Below are 16,295 nucleotides of genomic sequence, written 5' to 3' on the forward strand. Positions count from 1 at the left end.
TTCTGAACATTGGTAACAATAAACATGGGTTACTCAGAGCCAAGATGCCCTAAGGGGTGAATATGCGCTTTTCGAATGCATATATTGAGCTAAGTTTTAGCCAACATGCAATTCCAAGCCCCTTGGCTTTCCCAACGTTTTTTTAGATACAATTTATTAAGACTAAATGATAAGCCCCTCTGCTTTCCTTTTACTGGGACTTTAACTAGACTGGTTCAATTTAAAGTAAAATAATAATTCACAAGGAGCCACGTAGTTTGAAACTGCGCTAAAAAGTTGCGAACTCAGAGAAACAGACTGTCAATTTATCGAGCAAGAAAAAAACTGGGAAGAGACAGTAGATGACACTCGGAGCCTGTGGTCCCAGGGCTGCGCTGCTGACCGTAAGAGACAGCTTTCTGGCAGCGTGAAGCGCCAGGGTCACTGCTTTCCTACGAGAGGGGCTGCGCGGGGCGTGGCTTCAGCGTAACACTGAAACTAACTAGGAAGACGGGGGAGGGAGGGAGGGAAAATGGAAAGCGCGCAGGGCGCGCGCTGTGTTCACATGGGGACAGGATATGTGCACACATACGGAGTGCACATCTCCTGTCAGTACGCGTGCACATCTCCTGTCCCCCTTCAGCAGAGAAACCGACTATAGGTCTCGCCAATGCGAGCGGCGCATGCGCTGCGTCGCTAGGCGAGACCTAAAAAAGGCTCTCTGTGTGTACCTGTTTGTGTGTCCGATTGCGACCCCATGGCATGGTGATGGTGAGATGACTTATACATAAACATGCCTGAGTTTTTGCAGTATGCTGCGGCGGACGACCAAATGCCATACTACAGCCCCATAATCTCTCCTTTTTGCTACAGCAATAATTATGGAATCGCTCTCCGCACTTGGTTGGGGACTTAATTCAGTTGACTTCATGTTTAAGATGCCCCCCCACACACATACACACTCACTTGCTTTACACTACGGGCACTAGGTAAGTACTGAAACACGTGTTGGGTGGGGGCAAGAGACGTATAAGTGCTGCTACATTTCTGTGGGATTTTGTGTTTACGACTGTGTTTTAACATCACAAATGTTGCATAAAACTACCTACTTACTCTTTCGACTTTCCACGTGCAAGCAACAGTAACAAAGGCTCTATAACAGATGATCGCAACCCCATGGCGGGCCTCGCTGAAGGTGGGGATTTAATTCAATTGACTGTATGTTTGAAATGTCTTTCCCCCACGCACTAATGCACATTTAACTACAGGGGCTTAATAGTGGAACATGCGTTTGAGGGGGGCAAGAGGCGTACAACTGCTATTTGTCTTGTGTTAGCCAGGAAGAACGAGGTTAGGCTGTTCTTTTTCTTTAACATTTCGAACCAGCATTCTCCAAAACAGCTGTGATTAAACAGGAAATGCTGACAAGCTCTCCTGTCCTCCAAGATACCGCCCTACTTTATGTGGAACTTTTTGATCACTGCGTAAATGCTTGCAAATCTGGACCAAAAACTATACTTATGTTGCAATGCTAACATTGCAACCAAAAGGGGCATTTATATTTCCCTAATTGAAATGTTTTTTTTTTTTAATTAAGTAGCGATTGCCGCACAAAGCAACAACAGTGGGAAAATAAAAGCATGAGGTAAATTCCCAATAGGTTGCTCCTGTTCTCTCCGCTCTCCCACTTCTGAAGCTGTGGAGTTGTTTAAATGTAGCTCTCTTCGCTCCCCTCCTTCTCAGGTAGGCTTCGCCTGCCAAGCTCTCCCAAAAACCAGCCTCCCCCCCCCCCCCCACCCGGGTCGTAAGTGTTAAAACCGATTAAAAAACAAAAATTTAATCCAGTCATGCATATAGCTTCGGCTGTATAAACTTGCAAATGGGCAGGAGTTAAGAAATTGCTACAAAGTAGAAAACGAAATGTTTATAATATTGAATTTAAATGAAGGGATAGTTTGTTTAATATGTTTCTGTATTAAATATTCTACTGCACATTTTACTCATCTTTGTGCTATGCAAAAATGAACACAACTGCAAACAAAAAAAGAAAAGTAGACAACATTGTAATTCGCATCGCCAAAAGTTTTAACTCACAGAAATACGAAACTGATTGCACTGCAAATGCTTGGGTTTTTTCAGCACGAGGAGATTATGCAATTTGCACAGAATCACAGGATGCTGAGCCGACGCCTACACTCGAGCCTGCATGGTTCCAAAGTCGGTGGCTCTGGTAGTTATGCCACACCCTCTCCACCTGTTCCAGTTGGGCTGCCTGCTCACTGATGTGATTCATAGAGTCATATTCAGGTCTTCATGCCACTCCAGGAGCAGTGGCTCTTGACTGAAAACTTCCATGTGCAATTGCACACTTTAAAAAGCAAACATTCTCCGGGCAAAGCAGTCCAGCTCAGTTTACTGTGGCGGCTTCGTAGCTCTTGGTTTGATCTTTCCTATGTGTTACTAAGGTACTGACAGGGATTTTATTTTTTTGCATATTTATATAGCGCGAACTCGACCCGAAGGTATTGGAGCGCTTTACATGAGCACCGTATTTACATTACACATTCAGGCACGGGGAGATTAAGTGATTTGCCCAGAATCACAGGATGTGGACGCGACCTCGAGGCTCGAACCCTGGTTTCCTGCACCAAAGTCGGCAGTTTAAGCCGACGGACCACATCCTTTCATTGACTGCAGCAGGCACAAGTAAGAAAGATTAGCTAAATGTTTCATTTGGTGAATTGCTACATGCGGTGACTTGTCTCAGAGGGCGAAATAAACACGAGTCACAACACTGTCGTGCTGCTGTCAGTGTTGTGAGAGTCAGAGGCATGCACTGCCCACTTTCCATTGGCAGTTCTGCCGGGGGTGATTCCATGTTTGCAGCACAAGCAATAAGCGTAACACAAAAGAACCTTCTAATGCGAGATGCCCCACCATAAAGGATTGCTTTGCAGTCAGAGCCCTGTTCCTGTGAGATTTATATAAAAATGGATTAAACTGTTCCGTCCTATGGGCTTATAATATTTGTGAAACCTAAGAGAGAGTGCTTTCATCTGAAGAGCTCAAACATGAAGATCTTTACAGACACTATAACCTGAATAGCTGCTCTAGTGCCTGAACCCACAACATCCCTAAAACCAGGGCTCGAGTCGGGGTACCACGCGGGTGGACGGCGTCCCCCCACTTATTTTACCGGGTGGACGCCGTCCCCCCTGCGCAAAAGCTGGCCGCATTGAGGGCTTCACGAGGAAAACATAATCCCAGCACACCACCAAATAAAGCAAGAGAGGAAACGGCGCACGCTCACTAGGGGCCCGGGTTTGGAATAGGAAGGAAGTGTGATGACAACGCCGAGGTTTGCTGGTGGCAGCTTGGCCCCTTCACCTTTCGTGACGACACTTCCTGTTGTGACGTCACTTCCGGCGACACCACCTAACTTGGAGCGTCCCCCCACTTCTTTTTTTAGGAATTGTGCCCTGCCTAAAACCTGTAGTTTGCTACTTGAGCTTACAACCTGTGTGTAACTCAAGCAACAAGGACAATGTGGAAACTGCTGGAGAAGGTTTAAAAAACACTCAGCACTGTGCTAGCAAAACAAGTAATCCAAGGGTGCAAAGAAATCTGCACCTGCCCAACCACAGTGAGTAAAAGCCTTGGGATCCTGAGTACAGAACAATCTCATGCTATTTCTCCTTACAATAGATTACTGAGTCCCAGTCCTTTCCAATGGGCATGTTCTCATATCTTTTCCTGCAATACAAATACATGAGGTTGCTTAAGCACCCAAGTTTTTTTTTTACCTGAAAGTTGCATATATGACTCTGACTAATGTTGTCAATATGGTGGGACTGTAAGATCTGAGTCATGGTGCGTGAAGGGCGTGGCTGGCCTAAATGTTGGAGTTTTGGTGTTCAAATGTTTCCCAAGAGCTGGAGGGAGCGGTATAGCCTTGGTGGAAGTTGATAATAGGGTTTAACATTCGGAGTCGCTTTATTTAATTTAAGACAGATTGTTGTTAATCGTTTCCTTCGTTCATAGCACCTATCATTCAGTATGCGTGCATCCTTATTGGACATAGCCTAGTCACGTCACAGTGCCATGTGAAGAAACAGTTTTGTAGAGCGGTTCACAGTAGTGGGATGGGGGACAAAGTAAGGGAACTTTGAGGTAAGAGGGCTAACATGATGAGCTCATAACATTGTACATAAATGCTAGCAGAACATACCTTAATACGGTACGGCAAAATGTTATTTAATAGTTAAGGCCAAGAGTCACAGACAATACAATTGTTAGGAAAACAACCAAAAGGGACATTTCGACAACAGACCAGCCATACTCAATTAAAGCAGGAACTTGTTCATAAGGATTGTTTTTACTTCATGTTTGAACACCGCCGTGTGGGGGATTCTGCAAATTTCCGGTGGGAGAGAGTTCCAGATCTTAGGTGCCGCGCCCGAGAAGGCTCGAAGTCTCGTTTTCTTTTTGCGAAAAGTCTGCGGTTTGAGAAGCAATGAGTTTGCACTTCTGGAAGGTCAAACACCACCTGATATTTCCAGTTTGAGAGCCAGGTATCCAGGTGTTTTGAAGTGGAGGGCTTTTTGCGTCAAACAAGCAATCTTTAAGTGTATTTTTGCTTCATAGGGTAATCACTTTAAAGATCTTAAGGCAGGGGAAATGTAATCATTTCTTTTTGTGCCAATGATCAGTCTAGCTGCGGCATTCAGTGAAGCCCTAAGCGGGGCTAAGGTATATTTAGGGAGGCCAGAGAGCGTTGCACTTATATAGTCTAGCCTCGGTAGGACAAGTGCTTGTACCACCTGCTTGAAGTCCTCTTGGGGGAGGAATGGTTTTAGGTTTCTAAGAATCCTTATTTGGTGATTCGCACCCTTGCACATCATACTAATGATTTTCTTCATGTTCAAGTGTGAGTTAAGGGTGATTACAAGAGATTTTGCTGAGTCAATGATAACCGGGGAGCAGTTGATGGTAGTGAGGTGTTTCATTCAGAGGTTGATCTGAGGGTGTGCTTAGGAGGGGAAATGAGAAGGAATTCTGCTTTGGAGGTGTTCAGCAAGAGATGGTTTTCAGTTAACCAGTTTTGGATAGTCGTCAAGGAGGAGTTGAGAGAGATGAAATCTTTAGAAGAGTTGATTTTCAGATAAAGTTGCATGTCATCTGCATACATATGAAAAATAATGTTCATGGATGATAGAATTTGCGCCAATGGTTCCAGGAAAATATTAAATAGTATAGGAGAAAGGGCAGAACCTTGCGGGACCCCATGGAAACTGGAGATGGAAGGGTTAAGGTATGGTTCACTCTTTGGGATCTATTGTGAAGGAAGGAAGAGAACCACTCCAGTACAAGGCCAGAGAGGCCCATCCTGTGTTCCAGAATAGATAAAAGGTTGTCGTGGCTAACCGTGTCGAAAGCAGAAGAGAGATCAAGGAGGATAAGGAGGCAGGATTCATTATGGTCTAGCATGTTTAAGGTAGCATCAATGATGTGAATCAGAGCCGATTCAGTACTGTGACCACTCCTAAAGCCAGATTGGTATTGATCCAGGAGATTGAACTTCTCGATGTGTGAGCAAAGTTGCAATTGGACGCATTTTTCTAAGAGCTTAGCCAGAGTAGGGATGTTGGAGATGGGGTGGAAGTTGTTGAGATCAGCTCTGTCTGCATCAGTTTTTTTTTTAGAATCGGTGAGACCTGAGCTGTTTTTAGACATTTGGGGATCTTGCCTTGAGGTAAAGAGGCGTTGACAATTTTAGTCCAGAGGGGAATGAGCGCCTCCTTGATTTCTTTGAAGACAACTGGAGGCAGTGGATCGCTAAAGTGATTACAGGGGTTAATGCTACGCAGGGTTTTGTAGATGTCATCTTCACTGAGAGGCGCGATAGCCCTGCTCTTAGTGCTACTACTGAAAGGCTTTTGACTCGCAAAGAGGACGGGCTGAACCGTACTCTCAATTGATGTGAGAAGGGCCCTCTTAGCTTCAAGGTCAAAGCTGATGGAGTTAGTTTTCTCCATAAAGAAGATAGCCAGATCAGTGCAGGAAAGAGACTGGTCTGCTGAGTCAATGTGATTGGAGGCTATGACTGATGGCTGTTTGACAATCTCAAAGAGTTTTTTGGGCGATTAGAGGCTTGTCTGAGTTGGGATCTAAAGTAGCCGGCTTTAGTCATCTTGATTTTTTTAACCGATCTAAGGGCTTTTAAATGGTACGCGGATGGTTTTGATCTCCATAGACGTTCAGCTGCCCTTAGGTTGCGGCGATCAGAGTTTAGGTTGTCTTTGAACAATGTTTTGGAGAATTTGGAGGCGGCATTTTTGTTCTTGTAAGGGTGCAATTGAGTCCAGGATATCCGAGATAGTAGTGTTGTAAAAGTCCGTGAGATCACGAACATCTGTCAAATCGTCTTGGGGACACAAGGCGTTTTTACAATCGGTAGCTAGACAGTTAGTGTTAATATTCCTGAGGTCTCTTTTCCACTGTTTATTTTCTTGGGCTTGCTCTTTTTCTGTATCACCTCCCTATTGATAAGGAAGAAGATGCTGCAGTGGTCGGACCAATCACAAGGAGTAATGTCTAACAATGTGATGGTATTGCCTTTTGAGATAATGAGGTCCAGAATTTTTCCTTTGTTGTGAGTTGGCCGGTCACAAAATTGGATAAGGTCTATCTCCGCTAGGAAAGCTTTAAGACAGATCACCGCTTGGTCATTCGGTTTAGACCAATGCAAGTTGAAGTCACCAAGGTAAATTTGTGATAGTGAGTGGTCGTCATTGGAGGAGATAATTTCCATTAGTTGTTCGATGAAGAGTAGGTTGTCTCCAGGAGGGTGGTAGAAAGTATGTAGTTTGCTTATTGGGAGGTGGGTGCGGAAGATGTTGAGGCAAAGGTATTCAACTACAGATGAGGTGGAAGTCTCCATGTGAGAGACCGATAGTGAGTTCCGGTATATACAAGCTAGTTCCCCCGCCCTGTTTCGTGGTTCTGTCAAGACGGAATATGTCGTGACTAGGCAGTACTAGGAGGTCAAGTATCGGGGTGGAGGAAGGGTTTAGCCAGGTTTCTGTGAGGATTAGGATAGCTACTTCATTGTTTTGGATGAGGTCGAATATGTCTGCAGCATGTTTTTCTGCTGATCTACAATCTTACAATCTACTTATAGTCCGAAAGGCCAGACCTATTGGCTATGCCAATGCTTGTTGTTTCATGCCATTACACAAGTGATTAAAAAAGTTAATGTCTCAGGAAGATTGAGAAACATAATTGCCTCGTATTAACAGTATTGAGGGTTGTGACATTAACATTTTTCATGCATTATATTCCTAATGGCCTCAGCTATATTGCATTCATTTAACTGTTAAGTTATACAGGGTGACTTCAGGACTGTGTATGGTGGAAATAAGCAGCATGGGGCTTACCCAGTGAGATCTTTTCTCCGGAATCAGCAGGCAAGAGGAAAACAAGTAGGGCCAGCCCAGATATGAGTACACAAGGGATGAGCAAATTCAGGCCATAGTAGAGCGTACGTCTGCGCATAGTCACTGTGTACGTCACGTCAGGATACGGTTCTTTACAGCATTCATAATATTGCTCATTTCGTTTTCCAGGCACGCCTGCAATTAAACAAGAAAGAGGACAGCGAGTGTGTTTCAAAGGAGTGTTACATCCATATTGTAACTATTCACACTAACTTCTACTCTGTTTGCCAGCTGTGACCTTTCTTCTGTTTTTTCTTTAACAGGGAACATTATCTAAGAAGGCATTTCATATCATGATACTTTATGGTATTTTCCAAAAAGCTCCAGTTTACCAAGAAAGTAACTAGTAAGTGACACACACAACCAATGCACAACTGCCTAAGAAACAAATTCCACACTTTCCACAAAGAAACAAAAAACTGCATATTAAAATATAGATGAAAACGCAATATTTTGTTAACATGGAACATATGTGATTCCTACGGGTGACACTATGGGGCCGATTCACAGAACTAATCTGAGACAAAATCCTAAACTTACTACTTTTGGTATTCACAGAAGACATTTAGTAGTAGTAAAGTTAGGATTTTGTCTTAAGTTAAACTTAAGTTAAACTGAAGTTAAACTTCAGTCTATCTTAAGTTATGGTCTTAAGACAAAATCCTAACTTTAAAAAAAATCATAATTTAAGACAAAATCATAACTTTACTACTACTAAATGCCTTCTGTGAATACCAAAAGTAGTAAGTTCAGGATTTTGTCTCAGATCAGTTCTGTGAATCGGCCTCTATGAATCCACCAATTGCTTTGCAAATTGGAAATAAACGCATAGTTTGTCAGTGAATCTGTCAAATGAGCAATGATAACCCGTTTTACACGTTTGTAAAAAAACCAGTGTGAGTCTGCTATTCTTTTTTATGAAGCTTAAATGAGTACTCTTTGTGACAGATTTCATTGATGGCACTGGTGCAATTTTTGGTTTATGGACCAGACCTACAATGTTTACATTCACGTAAAGTGGCTGCAAAGTTGTGCACCTACTTTTTGCCAATGCAGGCTCATTTTGTCAACTGACCCATATACGAATAATTAGGCTGACAAAACACGGAAACGAAGTGAGTCGCAGAACGAACTGCCTAATTCTATTCATTAGGGCATGTCATAAATCGAGAACCTCTCTGACTGGTTACAGTCACATGGATGGTGGCCTTCAAGGAACAGCAGATCTCCATCCATGCTATTGCTTTCCAAAACATTTTTTTAAGCAGCCCAAGTTCTTTAAGCAGGGCTGCTCAAAAAAAGTTACATATTAGAACACTTCAGTGAGACCAGTGTGGATCTCGGGACCGCCTACTCCCCCTGAAACTGCCACCTTGGTTCACAAAGAGATAGAGGTCAATCTTTTCCCCTTTGCGGATCAGTTACCACCCCGTCGTGGAATTTATCAACTGTTTAAAGGCTTGTGACCAGAATTACAGGAGCAAATAATTAATACACCAGAGTTCGAATGGCTATTTGGAAGGAGTGTGATTTTTCCATCCCTTCCAAATAGCAATTCTGAAACAATTTCTAGCGATCCAGGTCACATTTTTCTGATCGCTAAATCGATTTAGTACATTAGAAAAAGCTTTCTTCTGGTTGCAAGCCCTCTGATTTATCGAACTGAAGTGTTTGCAATCAGTAAAAACCTTTGTACGTCAGGCGACATATTCAGGATACATAGTTTGCACTGGTGGTAGTAAAACTTGGCACACACATTTGTGGAGACTGACCAGTGCAAAATGTGACTGGTCAGTTGGTGCAAATGTCATTTTAGTACTTCTCTGACAGAGAAAATATCAGAGCAAAATTGCAACATACTATACAAACTATACCACGCAGCAATGTTTATGAACATTTGCAGTGTGCCTTTTTTGTATTATGATCTCTAGTGTTAAAAAATGCATAGTATAATTAGGTCATAACTTTCATAAAATATTATCAGAGGCACTTTAACCACCACTGAATGTCCGATACCATCTGGTCGAAGTTTGCCCCAAGGGCCTACACCACACCCAGTGAATGTCTTGCCCGGAGGGTTGCCAGCATTTCGTTAGCATATCGATCATTTCCTAAACCTGCCACATTGCAGAGAGTTTGAAGCCCTCCTGGGGTCTCCCTTTTATGAGAGTGTATGCCATGTGCCACCGTTGTGGAGTTACTGTGTATGGTTTGTGTGTAGGACGGTGTTGATGAGGGGATCCTACACGACCTCCAGATGTATGTGAGGGTTCAGGGAAATCAATTGCTACAGTCATCCACCTAGCCATCGTTTGACACAAAATGCAGGGGTACTCAGATAAGCTCCCACTCCGCGTTCTGTTGCCTCGCAACCTAGACCCAACAAGCACCTAGGGGAGCAGGACGCATGCCTCTTCCGGTATCCACTACTTAGCCAGACAACATAAGGGTATATCCTTTAGACTATGTAGAGCATTAATGGAGAATGCCATTCCCCAGCAATCAACAAATAACGCAGGGATGCTTCTGGGGTTGAGGGCGCTATGACATAGAAGAATACAAGAACCAGATTCTCTTTTGGAGAAAAATAACAGAGATATTTTCTGGTTCAGGATACAGAACATCAAATGTATCTTCTAAAATTCGTAATGTTTGCCGCTATATAGTTGAGGTACAAGAATGACAACTATTGTTGACCTCACCCTTATAAATTAGGGTATATTATTTATAGCTTTCAAATGAAGTGGGCCAATGGCAGTTTGGGGTAAGTAGACACCATTGTACATGAGCTGAGTCTGTTTTCAAGATAGGAAACTGTTGGAACTGGCCTTTTTTGCAGGGTCTCCCCCAGATTTGTACCTTCACTCCTCCTGTTTGCTGAATCCTTTATGTTGACTTAAGGACTGTGCACTTTACCACTTTAAAGTGCTTGTGCTCCCTCCCTTTAACTTGGTAAAAATGGCAAATTAAACCTTTTTTCCTGCCTCAAACATTCCTTTTTGGAACATATAAAGTCCCTAGGGTAGGCCTTGAAGGTCCAGGGGCAAGGTGCATTGTATTTAGAAATTAGGACATGTGTACTTACTTTTACATATTCTGACAGTGAAAAACTCTTTTAAGTCATTTTTCACTACTGAAAGGCCCATCTCTCCCATTGACTAACATTGGGTTATCTTATTACATGTAATAAATTATAAGTTTGATTTAGGAACAGGTAGAGATGTCAAATGTATTGTACTTTAAACTCTATTTATTGGTAAAGTTGGATTTTAAGTCTCAATTCTAAAAATGCCACTTTTTGGAAGTTGGTAACAAGGGGAGTTAGGCCCAATGGACCAGGTTCTGGCTGGGCCGTATATAAATATATAACAGGGAAGTATGCCAGGACCTGTATTGTTTTTTGCGTCTTTGAATTAGCGCTAGACCAAACTATTTCCATTCATTTGATCTGGTACTTTATTTCGACCTTTTTTTCCAACTTTTTTAAAAAAATCTTTGTTATGTATTCGAAACAGAGAGAGACTATAAAGTCTATATACAGAAATTACTTGTGTATTGTGAAAACTTGCGTTTTCATGATGTGCTCTTTAGTTATGCAGCATGTCTTTCTTGCAGTTATTATTAGGATATTAGGATGTTTTGTTTATGATTTTTTCTCTAATAATTTTGCACATTAATGTTTATTCACATTGTAGATTCAAACACAATTTTGTTGTTTAATGTGTTGTTAATCATATGTACACAAGTATTTTCTGTATAAAGACGTTATAGTCTCTTTCTGTTTCAAATTCATAACAAAGATTTTTTTTAAACGTTGGAAAAAAAGATATAAATAAAGTACCAGATCAAATGAATGAAAATAGTTTGGTCTAGCGCTAATTCAAAGATGCAAAAAACAATACAGGTCCTGGCATACTTCCCTGTTATATACTTTTTGAAAGTTGGCATTTTTCTGTCCTAATCATTTCATGCCTCTGCAAGCTACTAGGGCCTTGATATTCATATTTCCCCAACGTATTTTGTAACAGGCATTTTATATATTACTGTATGTATGTATGGATGTATACATGCATGTGGTATTTCTAAAGTACACACAGGCCTGGTGTCAGATTCTCTTGTGTGTGCAGTAGACAAAGCCCTCTGAATTGTACGTGAGGCTGGGTCCCCAAACATCCTGCCAGGATTGTCTATCCTGTCCACACCGAAGTCCCGCTTGACTTACTGTCTGGAAGCAATACACAAAACCCAACAGCAGAGCCATTCGCAGTCATGAGACCCAGGACATCGGGAGAAAGGCATAGTCGATTGGGACAAGAAAATGCCAACTTTCTAAAAGTATAGCAAAGAAATGGGCAAACCAATCAACCTTTATGGGCTTGGGTAATGGAGTCAAATAGGTATATAAAATATAAATTTGACAGAAATGAGTAAATAATGTTTCTGAACTTTATAACTTTATATCATTGAGGCACTCTTTTTATGAATGTTAAGAAATTTGATTCATATGCTATTCTATTCAGAGATTTCAAATTATTAAAAAGAAATATTTCACTCAGGAAATTAATTTTCTCCATTTGCGGCCAATTGATGAGTAACTATTGGAAGTGTCACTGACACTACTCGTGTAAGTAAACTCTTATCGTCTTCTACGGCATCTTTGCACTTTGTGTCTAATTGAAATCTGTCTGATATAGGCCTCTTTCTATAGTTTAAGAAACCTTTTTTTGATCTTTAGAACAGTGAGTTCTCTAACGAGTTTTTACACTGGGACTATGTGGTGTATACCGCTTGACAATACATAAATATACACATTTGTTTTTATTAATTGATACTTCTTTAAAAACTATTTGGGTATTTTCTAAGTGCAAGTCTATTATTAATTATTTAAATTGATTTATTCCACCTCTTCAGGGTGTTCTAATACTGTTCTAGTGTAGATTAGTAAATTATGTTTAATGTTGTTGTCATTTTAGAGGGGTCAAGAAATCTCACAAGATCCATCTTTTTCCTGAAGAAAGTGTCATTGACTTGATGAAACAGACATTTGACGCTTAACCCATTATTCCTTCTAGTTATTGTTAATCTATTTACTTTGAGTCCCAAATCCTATGTATAAAACGGACTTACTGTTTGGAGAGGGGTAGTTATACATTGATAGCTAGAATATTTGTGTATGTCGGATTTATTTGTCTTCTGTTGTAAAAGTATGTAAAAGTTTTCTGTTGTTGTTTCTGTACCCCCATTTTAATTTTTTTTTAAATATGAATCCAATTACATTTTGATACACCCAGTTACTGTAATTGATTTATTGATTGATTTGGTCAAATTTGACTTGAGTTATTCCATACTGTGTCAGTAAATGTCACTTCATTTAAGATAAAGTTATTTAAACTCATACCATTTGAGTCCCTTGTAGGCACCTTTATCTATTTAACTTTCTAAAAGTGGCATTTTCAGAATTGTAACTTAAACCGGACTTCACCATTAAAGAGGATCTCATATTAACATTCATGTGAGTGTAAAAAGTATATTTCTATCTGCTCCCAAGCAGCACTTATTAAGTGTAATAAGGTAAGTCAGTATTAATCATTGGGAGAGATTGGCCTAACAATAGTGAAAAACGTTTTTAGGAGTGTTTTACTGCAAGGACATGTAAAAACTAAGTAGACATGTCCTATATTAAATACAATGCACCCTACACCTTGTGAAGCCTTGGGTTTGGTTAGGCCCGAATATAGAAACAAATTCCCAAAATGCATAATGCGATTTTGCATTCATAATCTATAATATTCCTAGCTGTTCATGCTTTTTAGTTGGAGTAATGTTCGCACTTTTCTTGGATTAATATGCCCCCAAGAAATCTTGATGGCCAAAGAGTTTAAAATGACTAATTATCAGGTACTTTCTAAGTCAGCAGTACCCATCTTGAAAGTACACATCAGAGGAGGTCTAGTGGTTTTATTGGAATCAATATAAATGGTGAAACAACCAACGTAATTCTTGAAAATCATGAAATACTGGCTCAAAGAAATGTAGTATGCTGTAAGTACAAAACACAACTTGACTTACCAATCTTAAATGTATATATTACAACAGGTATTAGGAACTCTAGTTTATTTGCCCATGCCATGAAGTCAGTCCAGCATTTAAACAGGATATGTTTGCTTTTTAGGGAATTGTTATGCCTGAGTCACAACAGCCTCATAGTTGTGCTTCCATAATGAATGTAGCTATTTTAAACAACAGGCCCTACTGGTATTGTATTTTCCAATTTACTTGGGGAAGGTTCGAAATTGATTAGTGGTTTGTTTGACGGTTCCCTGCCCCCACCATTGACTCTCCATTTTGACTGTCTGGGGTGGGGCTACATCCCTCAGACTGCTTGGGTGCAAGGAGAGACCCGGGAGGAAACACTATAAGCGTGCGCCCGGGGAAAGAGCGTGCCTGCCTGCGCTGTCAGCGGCCAGAAGACGCTGCGCCCCCTCTCACGGTCAAATGGTCCGTATCTGCCCCATGGCTTGCGGCCCATTCCTAGACCATCTTGGGTCACGCTTTTCCCCGTTTTAGGAAAATTGCATCTGGTGCCACAGGGGATAATATGACAACTACTGTTGCCTCGTTCCTGGTGTGCATAGCAAGTATCCTATCAAAGGAGATTGAACTCAGTGAAAGACACCTCTCCTTGGAGGACGTAAGGGGCAATTTGCTTGTTTCTAATAGTTCAGTCAATCATGTGGGGCCAAACTAAGGAGCAGTCGCCTCCGACCACTTGTCTCTCCACCAAGGATGGATGGTGTATGTTTTCCCCTTGTTGATAATTCGCATTCTACAGAACGCCTAGTGAGAAAGAAGAAGGATGGGACCCTGTGCAAGAAGAGGACATCAGACTGCAAGGGGGCTAAACTGAAGAAGGACAATGTCATTCCACTGTTGACTTTCTCTAACATGGATGAATTATGCACTAGGATAGAATGTTTGGTTAAATTATACATAAAGCCAATACATGATCGCTTTGATTCCATAGAGGAACATGTGACCCAAATATTAGGTCTTCCTAAAACTCGCTCTGCCCCTGAGTTGCCTGTGGTGTCCTCGGACCCTCCTACTGAGAATAGTAATATGGGTAGTACGGCCCATGGCACTAATCCCATTCAACCTACTGTCCCTACTGGTCGTGACTTGAGGAGTGGGATGGTTACGCTAGTGCAGACCAAAAATAAACAAACATCATCTATTCAGGCACACAAGACTATAGCTCCACCCCACCCCCCCAAGACAGTGCCAATGACGCTTCCTGGACAATTAGGTGACATGAGGAAGGTGGAGCTTGCTTCTAGCACGGGTACTAAGTGAGGGAGATGCGCAAGGGTAGCTTGGGCAGTAAGTTCAAGTTTTGATTCTCTCCCAGCAGCTTTTCCCTGCGTTTTGATCCTAGTGAATTTTCCTAGGCCGAAACAGACTCAGACTGAGAATGCAGGCCAATTGATTTTAAAAGTCTCTCACTGGCTAACAGCATTTAGAGGCTATGATCACTCTTTATTTGAAAATATTTTGATGGCAAGGATGGTTGATTGTGTAGGGCCATCCCATAAAACAATCCCTGGCAAATGTGTAAAGGTCAATTTTGACAATCCGAAAATTGTTGTAACCCTCCTACAGTAACTCCCTCCCCCTTTCTCAAGAGTTTGCCAAATATCTGTTTTCCCACTAGGGTTCTTTAACAAATCTCATAATCCCCTCTGACCTCACACCCATCCCTGGTGCAAGAAGAACAATCTTTAGGGATTACAATGAGCAAAATTACGTTTCTGGTTCAGCCGGGTTGATGCTGATTAAAAGATATACATCCTAGGATGGGTTGGATGGGTGTGATTGACTGAATGCTATACTGGAAGTGGATGCTCCAGATAGTAGGGGGGGATACGAAGACACATGTGTCAGCAGATTGCAACACAACTGTTAACACAATTGAGCCAGTTAAGGTCTTATCTTGGAACATTGAAGGATTGAGAAAAAAACTAGGAGAACGAGATTTGATCAAGCCCTGTGTACAAGAGAGAGCAGGTCCAGTTCTCCTCCTCCAGGGCTCTTCTTAGGTTGCAGATAGCAAGATCAGCCCTTTTCCGATCTTGACAATCAGAGTGGAGGCAAAGAACAGGATGCTAATTCTTCTGTATTCCTAGTCTGCTCTGGTCTTACTAAACATCTGTTTCTGGGTTTGTTGATTGCACTGTGCCTACTTCAAACTGGATCTCAGTGTTAAATATGGGATGACACTGGTGACTTCCCTAAGATCCTCCCACACACACCCCCAGCCCTCAGACCCCAAGTTTTTTATGGCAATAAATTATCATTATCCTGAAAATGCCCTGGCACATGGCATTTTGGGCCAGTTTGCAGTAAGGTTAGCCAGAACTTTTGAAAAAGTGGGTAGGGTTGCCCCCGAAAACTTTTACCCCATTGGTTAAGGAAAGCAAATGAGTCACCCCCACCTACTAGCTGGTGTCAGGCATAAATGTGGCACTGCAAGGCACTTTTATCAGAACCCAGATGGACTTGCAAAAAATACTAGGTAGACTGAACAAACTACAAAAGCTGGACATTCCTGTGACGAATCCCAGCTCACCAGTGGCAACTGGATCTTGACTGGACTTTGCTGTCGCCCTTTGCCTGATACCCTGAGAATCTCCAACCATGAAAGTATCTGACTGGCATTTCCAAGGCATCGGACAAAATTTCAGGTTTATCCCATGTGAAGAAGACTTTTTCCTCAGAAGAACAACGTCACATTTCAAATTGGGAATTAGAAAGTGTTTTCAA

The 16,295-nt window shown here is 41.7% G+C and overlaps 1 protein-coding gene across 1 annotated transcript in view; it reads right to left on the minus strand.

Annotated features, from left to right (window-relative positions):
* The window catches only part of LOC146866582 (neuronal acetylcholine receptor subunit alpha-7-like), a 1,495,911-nt gene that overhangs the window by 663,598 nt on the left and 816,018 nt on the right, over positions 1 to 16,295 (minus strand). The window contains exon 7 of the mRNA XM_085640655.1: positions 7,416 to 7,610. Coding sequence (XP_085496781.1) covers positions 7,416 to 7,610 — 195 coding nt within the window. The remainder of the gene's footprint in view (positions 1 to 7,415; positions 7,611 to 16,295) is intronic.

This window comes from Triturus cristatus, chromosome 2_1 (assembly GCF_964204655.1).
Source record: "Triturus cristatus chromosome 2_1, aTriCri1.1, whole genome shotgun sequence".
NCBI classification, from domain to species: domain Eukaryota; kingdom Metazoa; phylum Chordata; class Amphibia; order Caudata; family Salamandridae; genus Triturus; species Triturus cristatus.